Raw genomic sequence first — 15,916 nt, forward strand, 5'->3', positions numbered from 1 at the left:
ATTCACATGACAATTTTAAAAATTATTTAATTTTCTTAAAAATATCTGCAATAAATAGCATTTTCCTGCTCACACGCTATATAATGATACAATCACTCACATTATATATATATTAGATAGCTGTGAGATGATGAGTGATTCTCAGGATACGGTGACTTGACATGGGTAGTTTCTTCTGTAAAACTTTTTGATTATGTAGAAAATGAGGCTGAAAGCAATTGTATGAATAAATCTTAAACGAGCAGCAGTGCCACAAAGGACATACAAATATGATCATCTGCCTACAATAATGTTGCAGCACTTAAGCAGGTTTACCTACATTCTTGGCAGATAAAGTAATTCTCATATAAAAAGGTGGTTCCCGTTGTTTCCACATCATCATTATTTTGCTGGTGTATATGACTATAGACTGCCACAAGCAAGAAGAGCTAGACAGAATTATTAAAACTATCAGTCCCATCTCAGACTACTTAAAAAGAAAAGGAGTTCTATTTTCATGGAAGAGATAACATTTCTTAAACCATATTATAGTTTGTATTACACACGTTGTTTTAGAACTACAGTACCTATTCATTGAAAATGGCATTATCTAATGTAATGGAAGTACAGAAGATCTACAGAGATACAGCTGCTTCTGCATTATATATACTACATGGTTTATCCACGGACACTAAAAATGGATACAACCCTTAGTTGTGACCAAATCACATGGAAATACACGGACTTTTAAATGTTTTGTGAGAAAGGGCTGAATCCAATTGCTATTTCCAATGCCAGCAGTAGACTCAGTGAAATCAATGAGACTTGGATAAGTCAAGGCTAATGAAAATTCAATTGTTTTAATGGGTCTGCTCTAGTCCTTCCACAAGCAGGCAAAGACTTTTCTCTTCAGGCAAGCTTTTTCCTAGTGACAGGCTGCCTCAGTAAGATTTTTTAAATGGATTTGTTGCTTTGAATATGTTTTTGCTGTTGCTTTTGTTTACTGTTTTTAAGTTTGATATTTGTTGGATACTTTGTAGTATTTGTATACTCACTGTTTTAGCTTTACATATTTTTTTAATGATGTAAGCTGTGTTGGGTCCTTTTTAGGGATACAGATGGGGTAAAACTATTTTAAATGGATAGATGGATGGATGGATGGATGGTTTGGATTACCAACTAGATTTAGTCCTAAAACTGTAATTCTGTGCATGCTGATTTAGGACTAAGCCCCATTGAATCAAGAAAGAATTTACTTTTGAGTAGAGAGACAAAGATTGGGCTGCATTTGCCATTGCTTTGAACAGACCTTTTGTTGCAACTGACTGCAAGATCTACTGTAACTGGAATTTCAGAGACCCTAATTCTAGTCTCAGTGTCATGGAATTCATGAAGTAATCTTGGACCAGTCACGGTCTCTCAGCCTGGTCTATTTAACATGGTTGTTGTGTGGACAAAGGAGAGAAAAGGAGAGCTATGTATATAATCTTTAGCTCCCTGGATAAAAAGTAGGATGCAAATAAAACCAAATTGTGTCCAGGAAGTAAATGTACAACTCTCTAATAGTTTGTAAAGGAACATTAACAGCCCGTTTCAGGAAAATCTGATGAAGCTGTGAGGATGAGCTTTACTGAAACAAGAAATTAACCCAGAAGAAGGAATTACATCCTGGCAGTTAGTATGCATGTACATCATTTACAAGGATGTCAGCAACAGGAGCAAAGGAAGTTTTACGATGTGAACTTTATTAAATCATTATGTAGCATACACATCAACATGTTATGTTATCACTTTTGCAATTAAGTATCATCTATACAATTAATAGTGAAGAAAGAATGAATTACGGGATAGATCAAAAGGAATTGCTGTGGGCCAAGGGCTGATTTATACGACTCAACTTGTAGGCTGAAAGCGATGACTGAATGGAGAAATCACCTTAATTAATTGAAGCTGCAATTCTACGTGCATTTAACCTGAGTTGTTTAGTCGTTATGTCGTGTCCGACTCTTTGTGACGCTATGGACCAGAGAGTTAACCTGAGAGTATGGGGTTAACCTGAGAGTATATTCAATTGAACATAATGGCTGAATCCCCATTCTAGTTAAAGAAATGTAAAGTGATGCCTTCGGAAGTATGCCAGACCAAGCCGGCACTGCACAGGTGGTAGCACAGTCTACATCACAACTATTCAACCGACTGTCAGGCCTGTTGTGCAACACTCGTGCATAAGTTCTTCAGGAATATTATTTCTTCCCTCTTGCCCTCCCCCCACCATCACTTCCACAGCATCACATTGAATACATGTAGCTGCACAACAGGGTTTCAGCCTTTGGGACCTGAAGAGAGATGTATAGGATGTCATGCAAAAGCATTCAAATCTAGAAGTAAATTTAAATTTTGTTTGAATATTTTACTTCAAAAAAGGTGTTTTTTTAAAAAAAGGTGAACTCAGAAGTGGGAGTTCAAAATCAAAATACAAAACCCTCTTGTTTCAGTTTTGAGTTATGGCCATATAGAGTTGAGAATTTGGTGAGACTCCTGCAACTCTCTCTCTTTATGAAGTCATTTTGAGAGTTATACTGAATTCCCTGCATAGCATTAGGAACAGCTTTGCTATGGCACAATCACGGTGGCTCTGGTGGAGCAATCATGCAGCCATGTGGTGACTCAGACAAGATATATAAATATAGTAATTTGGTTGGATGAGCTGGCTCCATTAACCATTCTGAACAAGAACGGCAGGAAAGGTTTTATGGGCACAGTGCATTATTTTTTACATGATCACAGATATATTTCAGATTGTAAGATAAAACTCTTTCATGCAATATGGCACCCACTTGGTCCATGAGATTTTGCCTTTTCCTCCCTTCCCTATACCCAAATTTGATACTACTCATGGAAGATTTCTGGAAGCATGTGCAGAGGCAGAATCTATGGAGGTGCAGAGGCAGAAGCTGTGTTCCATTACTTTACTGCTTATTTTCTTAATGGACAGACAATGTCACTCAATACCAGTAATGCTGCATGGTTTATTTTAATTTTCAAGATTGGACTATGAATACTATTAATAACGCACCAAATGGCTAATTATATTGTCTTTTAGTGCCTGTTCTCACTGACTAATTATAAAAAAGCATCCATGATATTTAGTGTGCTGATCTTTGTCTAGACAAAGATCAGCATATTAAAGATGTTATGTACTGCAAATCTCTGATTTAAAGGGGAAAAAAATCTTATCAGGATTTTTTCAAAAGGCAAAGCTTACTACAGTGAAGAAGTTCTTAGTCCAGCATGTAAGCAGTGTGTGAATTTTAGAAAGCAGTTTCCACTATGAGAAGTGAAAACATAAAACATAATAAGCCTCTTAATATTTAAAGTATCCAGGCAAAAATAGGCAACAAGAAAAATGAGCAAGGGCTGGGACGTCACTGCAGGAAGGAAGCAAGGATGATCATGGAATCTTGGATAGAGTGGACAACCAATCAGGAGCAGTTACAGAATGTGCCCAGGAAACATGCCTAACATCACACTATACAGAAAGAGAGCCCTTGTCAGCGGATCATGAATTTGTGGAGGAAAGACCCAGATGATAACACTGCACCAAAAAGTTACCTTTTTTTCAATGCTCTGCTGTGCATTTTAAAGACTCACGGGATTTCCCAAACTGAGGGAATAGCTCAGAGCAGGCGAATACCTATGTTACCTGGATGTCTCTAACTATTAAATAGGACTCGCTACCTAGGATTTGCTATTTGGAAAGTTAGCTATCTGGAATAGGCACACTGGAGATGGGTGAGCTGGAATTTCCAAGCTATGAGGTTCACATACCAAGTCTCAAACTTTGCTAAAACTCCAAGCAGAAATTCTGAAAACCTCACAGTATGGTATGGTGCTGTGGCAACTTGCAGTGATTTAAGCATCCATATAAGCAAAAGTCAGCATTTGTAACATCTTGTGGCAACTCCCACCCCTGATAACCAGCTAACCATAAACATGTATGTGGTTTAACAGAACTCAGAACCCTCAATTCCAAGAAAGCAAATCATAAATCAGATGCCACAGAGCTCATGCCTTTAGAAAGAGTATCAGAGTTTGTATTAGCCTCAAATCTAGATCTCTGTGAGATGTGGGCGTAGGAGCAAGAATGAATGCTCCTTTGTGGGAAGTAAACAAGACACAGCATGGAAATAATGTATTCTTTTTAACACACTAACATCAGACCTGTTGAGTTTTGGTCAAATGAAGCAAAATGCCATCAATAAATGCATTTTTTAAAAGAATGTTTTAAAAATAGGATTAATGGTGCATAGGTTGGATTGTCCTCTGAGGAGGGCATGGGTGTATGCACATCTCCTCCCTATTGAATGAGAGAAGAGAGAAACATTCACACATCTGTAATGAAGGACTGGCTGCATAATGAATGGTTCCTATATCTGGACCCCAAATGTTTTGGACTAAAACTCTGAGAAGCCCCAGCAAATACAGACAATGGTCAGATTTTTCAGGAACATTTAGGATCCCAGATATAGGATTCACTGCTTGATCTAGATCTAGTAACTCTTTTACCCATTTCACATAGACTTCTTAAGTACTTAAGTACCACAGAAGTAACTGCAGGAAATATGAGTGAGCGTTCAAACAAACCTCACTTCCCTCTCATGCATATCTACTTCATAATGACCATTTCCAAACGCTTCAACAAGGCAGACACACAACTGAAAACTGCTGGCTTCCAATCTCCTTGGATAATCAAGTTTAAGCAATGTTTTTAAACTTGTACAAAGAATTATACAACAGTAATGAAGTCTTACCTGCAACAAAATTCTTGTACTGCAAGGATAAAATAGGACATCTTAGAAGCATTAACTGGGTTTAAGCCCTCTTTGAAGTAAAAAGACAGATTATTTGTAATACATGTAATACACATGAAGACAAGAATGAATAAAGGGGCAGTGCAGATAGTCGGTCACATTCACACATCCAGAAAGCATTACTTAGGGGCAGGGCCACATCAATAATAGTTTAATCTCCTACCTTCCAAACATTTTCCTCAAGAGGCTGTTTTTACTTCAAATTCAAATTTGTGAGAGCATTTTTCAAAGTACAGTACCTTATTTGTGGGAAACTGGATAAGGTAGTTTGAGACATGCAAATAGTTTTCAGTTGTGTGACGACTCCACTGACTTGCTGGATGTGATAGGAAGTAGCTATGCAGGAGAGGGAGCTGGAATTTCTTTCAGCACCCAGGTCATTGTACTTTCGACAAAGGTTTCTCTAGCACTAATGAAGTCTATATGAAAGTGGTAGAAAAAGTATTGGCTTTACGTAAAGCCAGTGCTGTTGGCAATGCATAGGCAACTCTTTGTAGCTGAGGTTACCTCCTGCAGACCTGACAAACCTCATCTTAATTTTCAAGGCATGGCATCCTGCATCTGTAGCACTCAGTTTAGAAGAAAGTGCCAGATTAAGAAAGACAGTTTGGGAACCCAATAAAGCTGACTGTTGATTTCAGAGCTGATTAATTAAGTAACATATCAGAAATGCAAACACAAATGAGTCAAATGTTTTTACTTTTAAATAACATTTACAATGTTTAATACCAATTACAGTATTACTTTTCAAACCTAGTGTTCTAAGTGCTAAAACACCCCCTTCCCAACTCCCTGCATGTAGAAAATTTTTTGAAGGTAAAAGGGAAGCTTAACTTTCTTCTTGGGATGCTAATTTTGTTGTAATGTGTTTTCATAGGCAAATATTCCTCCATACACACCCTGAATTGTGTTCTGAAATGGAACAGCTGTGATACAATTTTACCACCTCAGCAAGAAGTAGGCCTCAGTTCCCAAGAACCAGAGTGCACTTTGGTTTCTGATTCAGTGTGGATCATGCAGCATATTTTGCATGATGCCAGGCCTATAGTTGAAAGAGAAAATATGGTGATTCATGGTTGTAACAATCATGGCTGCTAGATAAGGTGATGAAATCAGCAATGTTTACCTTGCAATGCTCTTATCCTAGAACATCCTAACAAAGCATATGCCAAACAGGTTGTTCTATCAATCATCAGTGTGTATTGACTTACAAGCTATCAATAAAGAGCCATGAATGCATTCTGCATCAGTAAGTATATTGCCGGCTTAATTCCCATCAAAATGATCACAAGGATTAGGATATATACGAGATGAAAGGTGTTTCTACATATATGCTTAAGACAAAGCCATATCTTGCTACAGGTTATACATAACTCACTAACTCTAATGATCTGACAAACTGATTTTGAGGATCAGCAGTCCTGGCCCCCATATGGCTGCTCGGTCATAGACTGTCAGATTTCAACGCATATTTAAAATTACTTCAGAAGACCCTTGACATACACAATAAGTCACACATGCACAAACTTCCCTTTCGTGGTCTGCTACCTTGCTTGCAAAAGCCAGTTGTGATGGGTTTGGGCCACTCACTGTCTACTGTTGCATAATTTTAACACGGCCCTTCAAAGTGAGCACAGCACAGACCCCCCCCCAATCTACTCATATTGGCCAAGAACCTGTGAGTCAGTTATCCCAGTCTAAGACCAAGTTACCGCTTCTGTCTCTCATTGTACACCAAGTTACACTACTGGTGTGAGTTTTATACAAAATAAGAGCAGCTCCTGTCCAGCAAAAATAGATGAACCAAGAGAATCTCAAAGTCAGAAACATCTTTCGGATTCTGAATGCCGCTGTGCAGCAGCACGGTAGCAGGTTCTCCTGCTTCTAATAGCACACGAATGGTAACAGAAGCAAAGAGAGACTTTTCGAGAGGTGCCATGCCATGCTTGATGAGAAACAACAGTGCTCTGCTTCCAGAAGCATGTTGTTGCGCCTCTTCTCTAGTAATTTTATCCTTGGTAAAGCAAACCTGGGCACTCGTGAATCCTAAATGGGGTTTAAGTAACACACTGCCATTGTTTCCTTGAGGTGGAAATGCTCCAGTAAAAGTACAGCAACATGCCATTTTACCTGGTGTGCTGTTGTCTCTCAGTTAAGTTTACTTATGAAAGGATAATGCTTCTTGGGGTGGAGAATAGGATCCCTGCAATGCGTTTAATACCTAAGGCACTCACCATACAACATAAGAAAGCTAATGACCACTGAGCAAATAATTGGATTAGTCTGGCAGCTGCAATTCAGCAGCAAAGGATTGCAGAGACAACATCAAACAGTCATACCTAAGACATCGTTGTCGTGATGACAATAACACTTTGCACTCCAAATTAACCCACATGGAGGAGTGAGTTGGAAGAGAAGAAAAACAAATATGAGATTGATTGTCTCTACAAAGGAAGCAACAGGCTTGAGTTTGCAAGAGATGAGCAAAGCCATTAATGATAGGACATTCTGGGGATCGCTTATTCATAGAATCATTATAAGTCACAGGTAACCTGATAGCCTGTAAGGACAACAACACAACAGGAAGTGATGTTCTATAATTACTGAATGAAGCCTAACATTAGTATGGAGAAGGTATAGTGGCCATTGACTACAAAAGAAGAGGCAGAACAAGAAGATAGTCCTATTAATTCAGAGCATAAAATAATATCCATTCCTCTGCAGAGGACTTCTTCAAAAGTTGGGTTTGGAAGGGGAGACAACTGCTCCATGAAAAAAGCCTGTTGGGGACAGGTTAGCAGGCATAGCCCACCTACTGAATAAGATGATACACAAACATATTCTGAAATAAAATTCCACATTCACTGTCATTTTTTAAATAGCCATGTCTATTTATCAGAGCTTGCAAAAGTTACTTTTTGGGGACTACAACAACTTTTACAATCCCTTAGAACCCTTGGGGGGTTCTGGGAGTTGTATTTCTAATAATGTTTCCAACAAGCACTCACAATGAGGAAGCTCATAAACACATACACACTGACATGGACATGCATGCACTTTCATCCTGCAGATGCAGCATCCCCTGGGACCTCCGGTCTCAAAGCCAGGCTATAGGATCAAGTTCATTTTAGGAAAAAAAAACTGTTTCTAAACCTCTGGCTGAAACAGTTATCATTCATACATGATTTACAAAACTACCAGGCATGGCCAACATAGCTATCCTGGCTGCCCCCGAAATATAACATCCCCCACTTTGCAGAATGTATGGCCTCAACAGGAGAAACTTGAGCATTGGAGAAGTAGCAGTTTCCACAAGCCCACAGAATTAATATCTGGCCAATGAATGCTATTTATAATTGTGACTATACTCTTCCCTTAGAAGGAATAAAATGGACTCTCCATGCACTTTATAGTCATCTTCTCCTGTCCATGACAGTCAGTATGGTGTAGTGGATAAAGTGACTCAGGAGACCTGAGACAGAATCCCAGCTCAGGTGTGGAAACTTGCTGGAAAGGGTGGCACTGGTAACACCGTTCCTTAAAATACCTCACATACCCTATTAGGGCCAACATAAGTCCCATGAAATGTGACAGTGCATAACAACCCTGTCCAAGGAATATATAGGGGTTACTTTCTACTTCTGAATTTGTTCATGAAACTTTAATTGAATTGATGGTTGTTGTGGGTTTCTTGGGCTCTTTGGCCATGTTATGAAGGTTGTTCTTCCTAACATTTTGCCAGTCTCTGTGGCCGGCATCTTCAGAGGACAGGAGTCAGAACTCTGTGCTCTGTCTGTGCTCTTGAATTTCCTGTCCAAAATTTAGAGCAGGGGTGGGGGTGGGAGAGAGAAACAACTCTAATGCATGCATTAATTAGAACTCCATTCTGCATGAACTTTGTGTTGAGAACTGAGAGTCCTTTACAACTGTGAGGTTGCAAATCAGTACCAATGAAGCAAAGAAGGGGAGAAGGAAAAAAACATAGAACTCAGCAGGTTATGAACACTGATGGGCAGCAAGCACAGTTTCGAACCAACAGGAAAAATAGCCACTGTTAACACCCACTTTCCACTGTTTCATTCAAGGTAAATTCAGACGGCAGAAAAAAAATGTAACAGATAAAAAGGAAGTGCCTTAACTACTAAAAATGGCTTGAAGGATTTTTGGAAATGGCACCTATCCTGCTTGGCTTCACTTCTTCTCCAACCTGTCACCTCCTCATTGTCCCTTGTCCTCCCTTGTTGCTGTTGCCACATCCAAAGCCATCTCTCTACCTTCCCTCCCCACTCAGTTGGGATGCAGGCTCCACAACAACACTGGAATTCCTGGAAAATGGGGGAAAAGGAAAGGAAAAAGAAGGCAGGCTTGAGACTGGAATATGGCAGAAGCACTACAGAGAAACCTACTGCTGCTTCCTAGGACACATTTGCGATTTGAAATTTTGAACTTGGGAAATCAATCTCAGAGAGAGGGAGGGAGGGAGGAAGGGGGGAGCAAAGAGGATAACAGGTGCTCCTTTTCTCCTCAGCTCCCTTTCACACTGCTGAGGTCAGGGATTTGGGCAGCAGGAAGAGAGGAGGAAGGAAGAAAACTAGGAGGGGAGAGATAAAGTGTCTGGCTCCTATTTTGCTGCCTCTGCTGCAAACATGATGTGAAGCATCAGTCCTTTGGTGCCTGAAGTTCTACACTAGCCTGGCTGGATGAGAACAAGACAATGGAGAGAGAGACAAAAGAAGAGAGAGAGAGAGAAGGAAGGAAGGAATAAAAAAGAAAGCAAGAGAAGGGAAGCCATCCAAAGCTTTGGTGACAATCCCCGCCACCCCTCGACTGAAAATGCTGTTGCTCAGTACCAGGTCAGTGCATAAGAAAACAAGAACTATATAGGCCTTGATCAAGGACGAGTACGCCAAGCGAGTGGCCTTCCTTTTCCTTGACTGAAAAACAAGAGGCCACGGTTGCCTATCTTCTCTCCACTTCCTCTTCCTCAAACCTTCTCCTTCCAGCAGGTGTGCGGCCGTATTCTGATCTGAAGATAAGGATGGGCTCTGGGCCAAGTATAAATCAGTAAAATACATAAATAAAATAAATCGAGAGGTGTGGAAAAAACAAAAAGGTTTCAGAACCCATGGGGGAAAAAAAGTAGAACAAACAAGAGGAACATCCATATGGAGATGGGTGCCATTTCCATCAGGATAAGATCCGAACCCCGTACTTAACAAGGAACAACTGAGTGGACAGCAGCCATCTTTGTCACCACACCCGATATGCAGATCTGATTGCTTTGTTTTAGGCACATCTTCTTTCTTGAAGAGAACAGATGGGATGAAGGCAACATGGGAGGCACACACAGACATGTCTCCCATTCTTGTTAGAGACCAAATATGCTGAATGCCCAGAAGGGAAAAAAGAGAGTGGTTGGATTCTTTTACACACTATATACAGTAGATCCCTCTATCTCGTATGGACTGCATTAGCCTAAAAAGGACTGTGACTCCTTAGGAACATTCTCCCAAAGGACTCAGACCTCCTCTCTACATTCCGAACGCGCTGAAAAAGTTCTGCTGGAAACACCATGTACCCCAATGTTCCCCAAGATTGCCTGAAAGAAGAATTGGCTATTAAACCAGGTCAAGTCTGCAAAGCTGAACTGTTTGGTCTGCTTGTTTCAGGAACAAATAAAAACACAGAAAAAACTCACAACCCTTCTTCCTTTGTTTTGTTTGTTTACTTAAAAAACTCACATATCTTGATAGTTCAAAGCCGTTAAACATCACAATACCCAGTCATACCCAGCTTTGCTGTAACCTCGCACCCCATGTTAACAGTCGGTAGACTTTTTTTCTGGCGCATACCAGGTGTGACTGTGGTTACTACTGTTATATGACAGTTTACCTCAGCTTGCTTTCTGCCCATACTGTCATCAACTGTATCTCGCTCTAGTAGAGTGTTTGTGTGTTTTAAAGAATCAGATAATGGGTACCTTGGTCAGAGGTCTACATACCAGAACTGCACATACATTAAAGAACATGGTTCCCATAGAATATTCTTTCTAAACCACACACACACACAGAGTAGTGCTCGAAAACAGACGCTCCTGATTTCTGCTGCTGGTAAATTAAAATGAATTTTCCCAGCCTACGCAAAAGATAATACACAAATGATTTGGCTGAAGGAAATTACGAGTTTTCATAAGTTGTCACTATTAGCACATGCACAGCATCCTAAGGCTTTGATCTTACCATAGCTGTAGGCTCACTTCCTGTGAGTTTCTGGTGGCTCAACATGAGTCCGATGCATGTACAGATAGATCTGATGAACAATTGAAGTCACATTTCTTAGCCAAAACATCACTGTGCGAAGACTCTCATACAGAGGTGGTATGCTGTAAAAATACACGATGCATAGTTTCCCAAAAATGTACCGGAAGCAATGAGGTGTTTTGCTACAAAACGGAAGGGCGGCACAATGTATTCAGCAACATGTTCTTTGATATTTAGAACAAATATGAATTATTTTGTTTTGGTTTTTGTCTGCAATGCAACTGTTGAGTCTTCCATTGTTTTTCAAGCAAGGGGAAATACGCTCTGACTGCTGTTCTACATCAACTGCGTCAAGATCTCCTGGGATCAGCTTGCTTTGCACAGTAGTTAGAAGCCTATTTCCATCAGCATCTTACCCCTTCTTGTTCTGTTTTTCAGAAAGCTGATTCACACAAATCTCTCAGGCAGCCAGTTTTTGTCAAATGGTATATTCCCCAAGAGTTGCATGAAAACTCTAGCTGCCATGGGCAACAAGAGTCATGTAAGCTTAACAAAACTGACAGTTTAATAATGAAGCATTTCCTTATTGATGGTTAGATTCCTAAAACCCCTACTTCTAGCGTTCTAACAAGATTCAAGCAGGGGTTTATGCCAGGAATGTGAGGCCTGACAGATTATGTTGGAATACCGTCCTCAGTATTCTTCATCCTTGACTATGCTAGGTGGGGGCTGATGGGTGTTTAAGTCCAACAACATATGGAAGTTTACATATTTTCACAACTCTACAGTTTAAATTCAGGTCTGCCTGAAGCATCTGAAAAGCAGAAAGCATAATGGAGCACCAGGTTTAAGAGGTAAACCTTCCCTAGGTCTCAGATTCCCCTCCCTACAGACTTTTTATTCGAGTCATCATTCTAGATTAGAAAAAGGAACCTGAATGACATATTGTGGTGGGCAGGATCCAGCCATCCTTTCCCACATGCCTATTTTACAATTAAAATCAGACTCTGCCCCATCATTATTTGCATTTCTTCCCATTGGAATGTTAGAAATTTCCTTAAGAATAATATGATATGACTTGAATCTAAGGGTTCTTTTCACATATGGATGTGATGACAATCATAGGTGACTAAAATGCAAAAGTAGGAATGGAACATTGTTGTAGAATTTGGTCTAGGAATCAGAAATGAAGGAGAGCGGCTCACAGAATTCTGTGAAGCCAACAACCTGTATATTTCAAACACATGTTTCAGACAAGCAAGCAGATGACTAAACATATGGACATGATCAGATGCCCAACTAAAAAACAAACAAACAGATTACACAATCAGAAGTGGTAGATGGAGAAACTGTATTCTCTCTGTCAAAACAAGATCAGGAGTGGACTGTGGTACACAGCATGAACTGTTATTATAGAAAGTTAGAGTAAAACTGAAGAATACTACAAGAATCATACCCCAAACCATAATTTATACTACAAGAATCATAGCCCCAAACCATAATTTAAATAACATACAGTATCTGAGGAATGTAAAGTTCATACAAAGAACAAATTTGTATTACTAAACACAACTGACCATAAATCAGAACTGTGTATTGCAACCAGGGATGTTATCAAGGAAGAATGCAAAAAGACAATTCCATTATCAAAATAAGAGAAAAGTCTGCTGGATAATTGATTTTAAAATTGTTAAGGGCAAATGAGAAACAAACAAACAAACAAAAAAGATGGCAGAAATAGGGTCACAATCCCAAATAGATTTTTTTCTGCCACAGTCACATAAAGGCAAAGAAAACTAGTGCACCAATCAGTGGAAAGAGACAGAAAAGAACAAAGGGGGAAGGGACCAAGATATGTCTTCCACAAGATCAAAGTAATCAAAGAGAAATTTAAACCTAAATTAAGGATGCTAAAAGACTGATGGGATAAAAAAAAGAGACATTATAAACAATATACTGAAGAACTATACAGAAGAGATGCAAGAACGATAGATTTTTTGGGAAGAAGAATCCTATAATGAAGAATTTAGAAAGCAAAGTGAAAGAAATAAATCACCAGGAGGAGGCAGGCTACCAAGAGAATTATTCCATACTAGAGAGACTGAATCTGTCAAAATCCTGACAAAAATACACCAAAAAATATGGGAAGCAAAGCAATCACCTGAGTACACTATCCATAGTACCACTGAACTCACTTCCCATACAAGCAAAGCAATGCTCAAGGTGTTGCAATAAAGACTTTTACAATGTATGGATCAAGAAATTCCTGATTATCAGGCTGGAATCCAAAAAGGAAAAGACACTAGGGACTATATTGCAAAAATATAATGGCTAGTGAAGTATACCAAAGAATCTCAGAAGAACAACAGTCTGTGCTTTATAGACGACAGCAAAACCTCTGTCTGTGTGGATCACAAGACTGGATTTTTCCAAAACAAACAGGCGTGCCTCAACACTGATTGTCCTGATGACAAAGGACAAGAAGACAATGCAAGGGCAAAATATGGAGAAACAGAATGGTTTTCTATAGGCAAAGGTGTACTTTTATCTCCATATCTGTTCAATGTGTACACAGAACATATGTGGGAAGCTGGATTTGATTCAGAGGAAGAATGAAAATTGGCAGAAGAAATATCAAAGATATGCATGACACCATATTACTGGCAGAAAGTGAAAGAAAAAAGTGTGGAACAAGGACTGCAGTCAAACATTAAGAAAACAAAAATCATTACTATAGAAGAATTACATAACTTTAATGTTGATGCTTTGCAGCTTTCTTCATTGTTAAGTTTTCACATCTGCATATAGTAACTGAGAATGCCCACACTGTGGTTTAAAAAAAAAAATCTATACCACAATTCTATCGTCCATTCAAATGGAGAGTGCAACTAAGAAATCAGAGATTATGGGAGGAGTTAGGTCTAACTAGAAAACTGGACACTAAGACCAAGATAATTCACACTGTAGCATTCCCAGTTACTATGAATATACAGATGTGAAAACTGAAGAATGAAGAAAGCTGACAGGACAAAAAAAAAATCATTCATTGGCTGTTAGCTCATTTTCAGGTCCTATTAGCTCAGGTCTGGGCCCCATGAAGGACTGTATGGCCCCCCACCCTACCCCCACCCACCTACACATGTATGAATATCTGTAGGGAAGTGTCTTGTCTCCATCCCACCACTTTCACAAGCATGAGTACGTGAGAGAAGAGTTTTTCCTGTGGCTGTCCCCAGATTTCAGATTATGGAACTCCCTTCCTTGGGGGATGTGGTTTCCCTCTCACCTACATAAAGTATTTGTCTGGTTTTGGATTTCATTCTTGTCTGGATGTGCTTGCACAGAGTAACAAAGCTACTCCTTTGAACAATTTTTGTTTGCTAGTTTATTTTAATTGATAATTTAAAACATTTGTATGTCACCTTGGGCCCCCATTAGAAGAGAAAACTGGGATAAAAATCTTATAAACCAAACGAGATAATTAAAATATGGTGCTGAAAGAGAGCTTTATGGATGCTAGGAAGACCAGTGGATGCTAGATCAAATGATGCCTGAGAATACAAGGTTCACTGGAAAAGATATTAATGCACGGAAAAATCGGAAGAAATGAAAAAAAGGAAGACTGAATATGAAATGGATTGACTTAATAAATGAAGCCACAGCCTTGAGTGTGCAAGATCTGAGCAAGGATGTTACCAGGGGTTTCTGGAGGTCATTCATTCCTAGGGTCACTGTAAGTCAGAAGCAACTTGACAGCATGCAACAATAACAAGGTTTCTCTTGTCTACAGCACCTTATGGCTGAAAAAGAACTGTCTTTAAAGAGTAATGATGTCAAGATAAAATTTGACTACAGATGGATTCCCCATGCCAAAAAAGAGAGAGAAAAAAGAAACAAGCCAAGACTGGGCATAATCTTGTGGGAGATTCTTCCATCTTACAGCAGTGTCTCATGTGGTTAAAAGGGCAGAAACTGGATCATGTAGGAAATCTAGTAATATAGTCCTCCATGACAGTGAAGAAAAGGCCGAAACACAAATCACAGCTAACCACCATTATTTTTAGCTTTAAATATTGTCTTTTAATGATGTAGGTTGCCTTGGGTTCTTTTAAACGAGAAAGATGGGTTAAAAATATTTTAAACAAAAAAAAACACCAAACATAATATACAGAACAGAAATGAAGCTTATTTATTTTTATTATTGGAATTATATCCTGCACCATCTGGCAACTAGGCCACTCTGGGCGGCAAACAACAATATAAGGAGAAAAATAAACTTTAAAACATGATAAAAATAAGTTAATACATAGCAACTCAGAAAGGCTGAGGAGGAAACAGAAACATGAATGTGGAGAGAAGCTCTTTAGAACAGGAATGCAGGAATTCAAGAAAACGTCAAATTTTCAGGGAAGCTGGAGCCCAGCATAGAGATACATACTCACACATTCACAAATAGAGAGGGAGAGAGAACAATAAACACACAAATATTCCCTTTTTTTTAGTTACACAAAATTCAGACATTTCCATAGACACAGCTTTTATTTTAAGGGTATCTCTTTTCCTGAGAACCCAAACTAAGGGATGCTTTCATAAATTAAGACTTCTTATGCTACCAAGACTGTGTGGCAAATGGTTGTATAGGGATCCTAAGAGCCCAGGCAGAAATGAGGTCTCTCCACTATGTACAAGATTCAGTGCACATTTTCCTTTGCACTGACATTTTAAAACAATTAAAGGAGGCTCTGTGGTCCTGCCACTTTAATTTTGTACTGTAAGACCACCAATTACTCTCTTTACTCCAAGAGA

The 15,916-nt window shown here is 39.2% G+C and overlaps 1 protein-coding gene across 15 annotated transcripts in view; it reads right to left on the reverse strand.

The window, feature by feature from the left end:
* Window positions 1-15,916, reverse strand: part of TCF7 (transcription factor 7) — a 150,634-nt gene that overhangs the window by 88,842 nt on the left and 45,876 nt on the right. The window contains exon 1 of one of the 15 annotated variants that reach the window (XM_078385733.1): window positions 11,090-11,231. The exons of the other annotated variants lie outside the window; for them this stretch is intronic. Within the exon in view, the coding sequence (XP_078241859.1) occupies window positions 11,090-11,134 (45 nt within the window). The 5' untranslated portion in view covers window positions 11,135-11,231. Of the gene's footprint in view, window positions 1-11,089; window positions 11,232-15,916 lie in introns of those variants that run through there. 15 annotated transcript variants of the gene reach the window in all.

The sequence above is a fragment of the Pogona vitticeps genome, chromosome 2 (genome assembly GCF_051106095.1).
Source record: "Pogona vitticeps strain Pit_001003342236 chromosome 2, PviZW2.1, whole genome shotgun sequence".
Classification (NCBI taxonomy): Eukaryota; Metazoa; Chordata; class Lepidosauria; order Squamata; family Agamidae; genus Pogona; species Pogona vitticeps.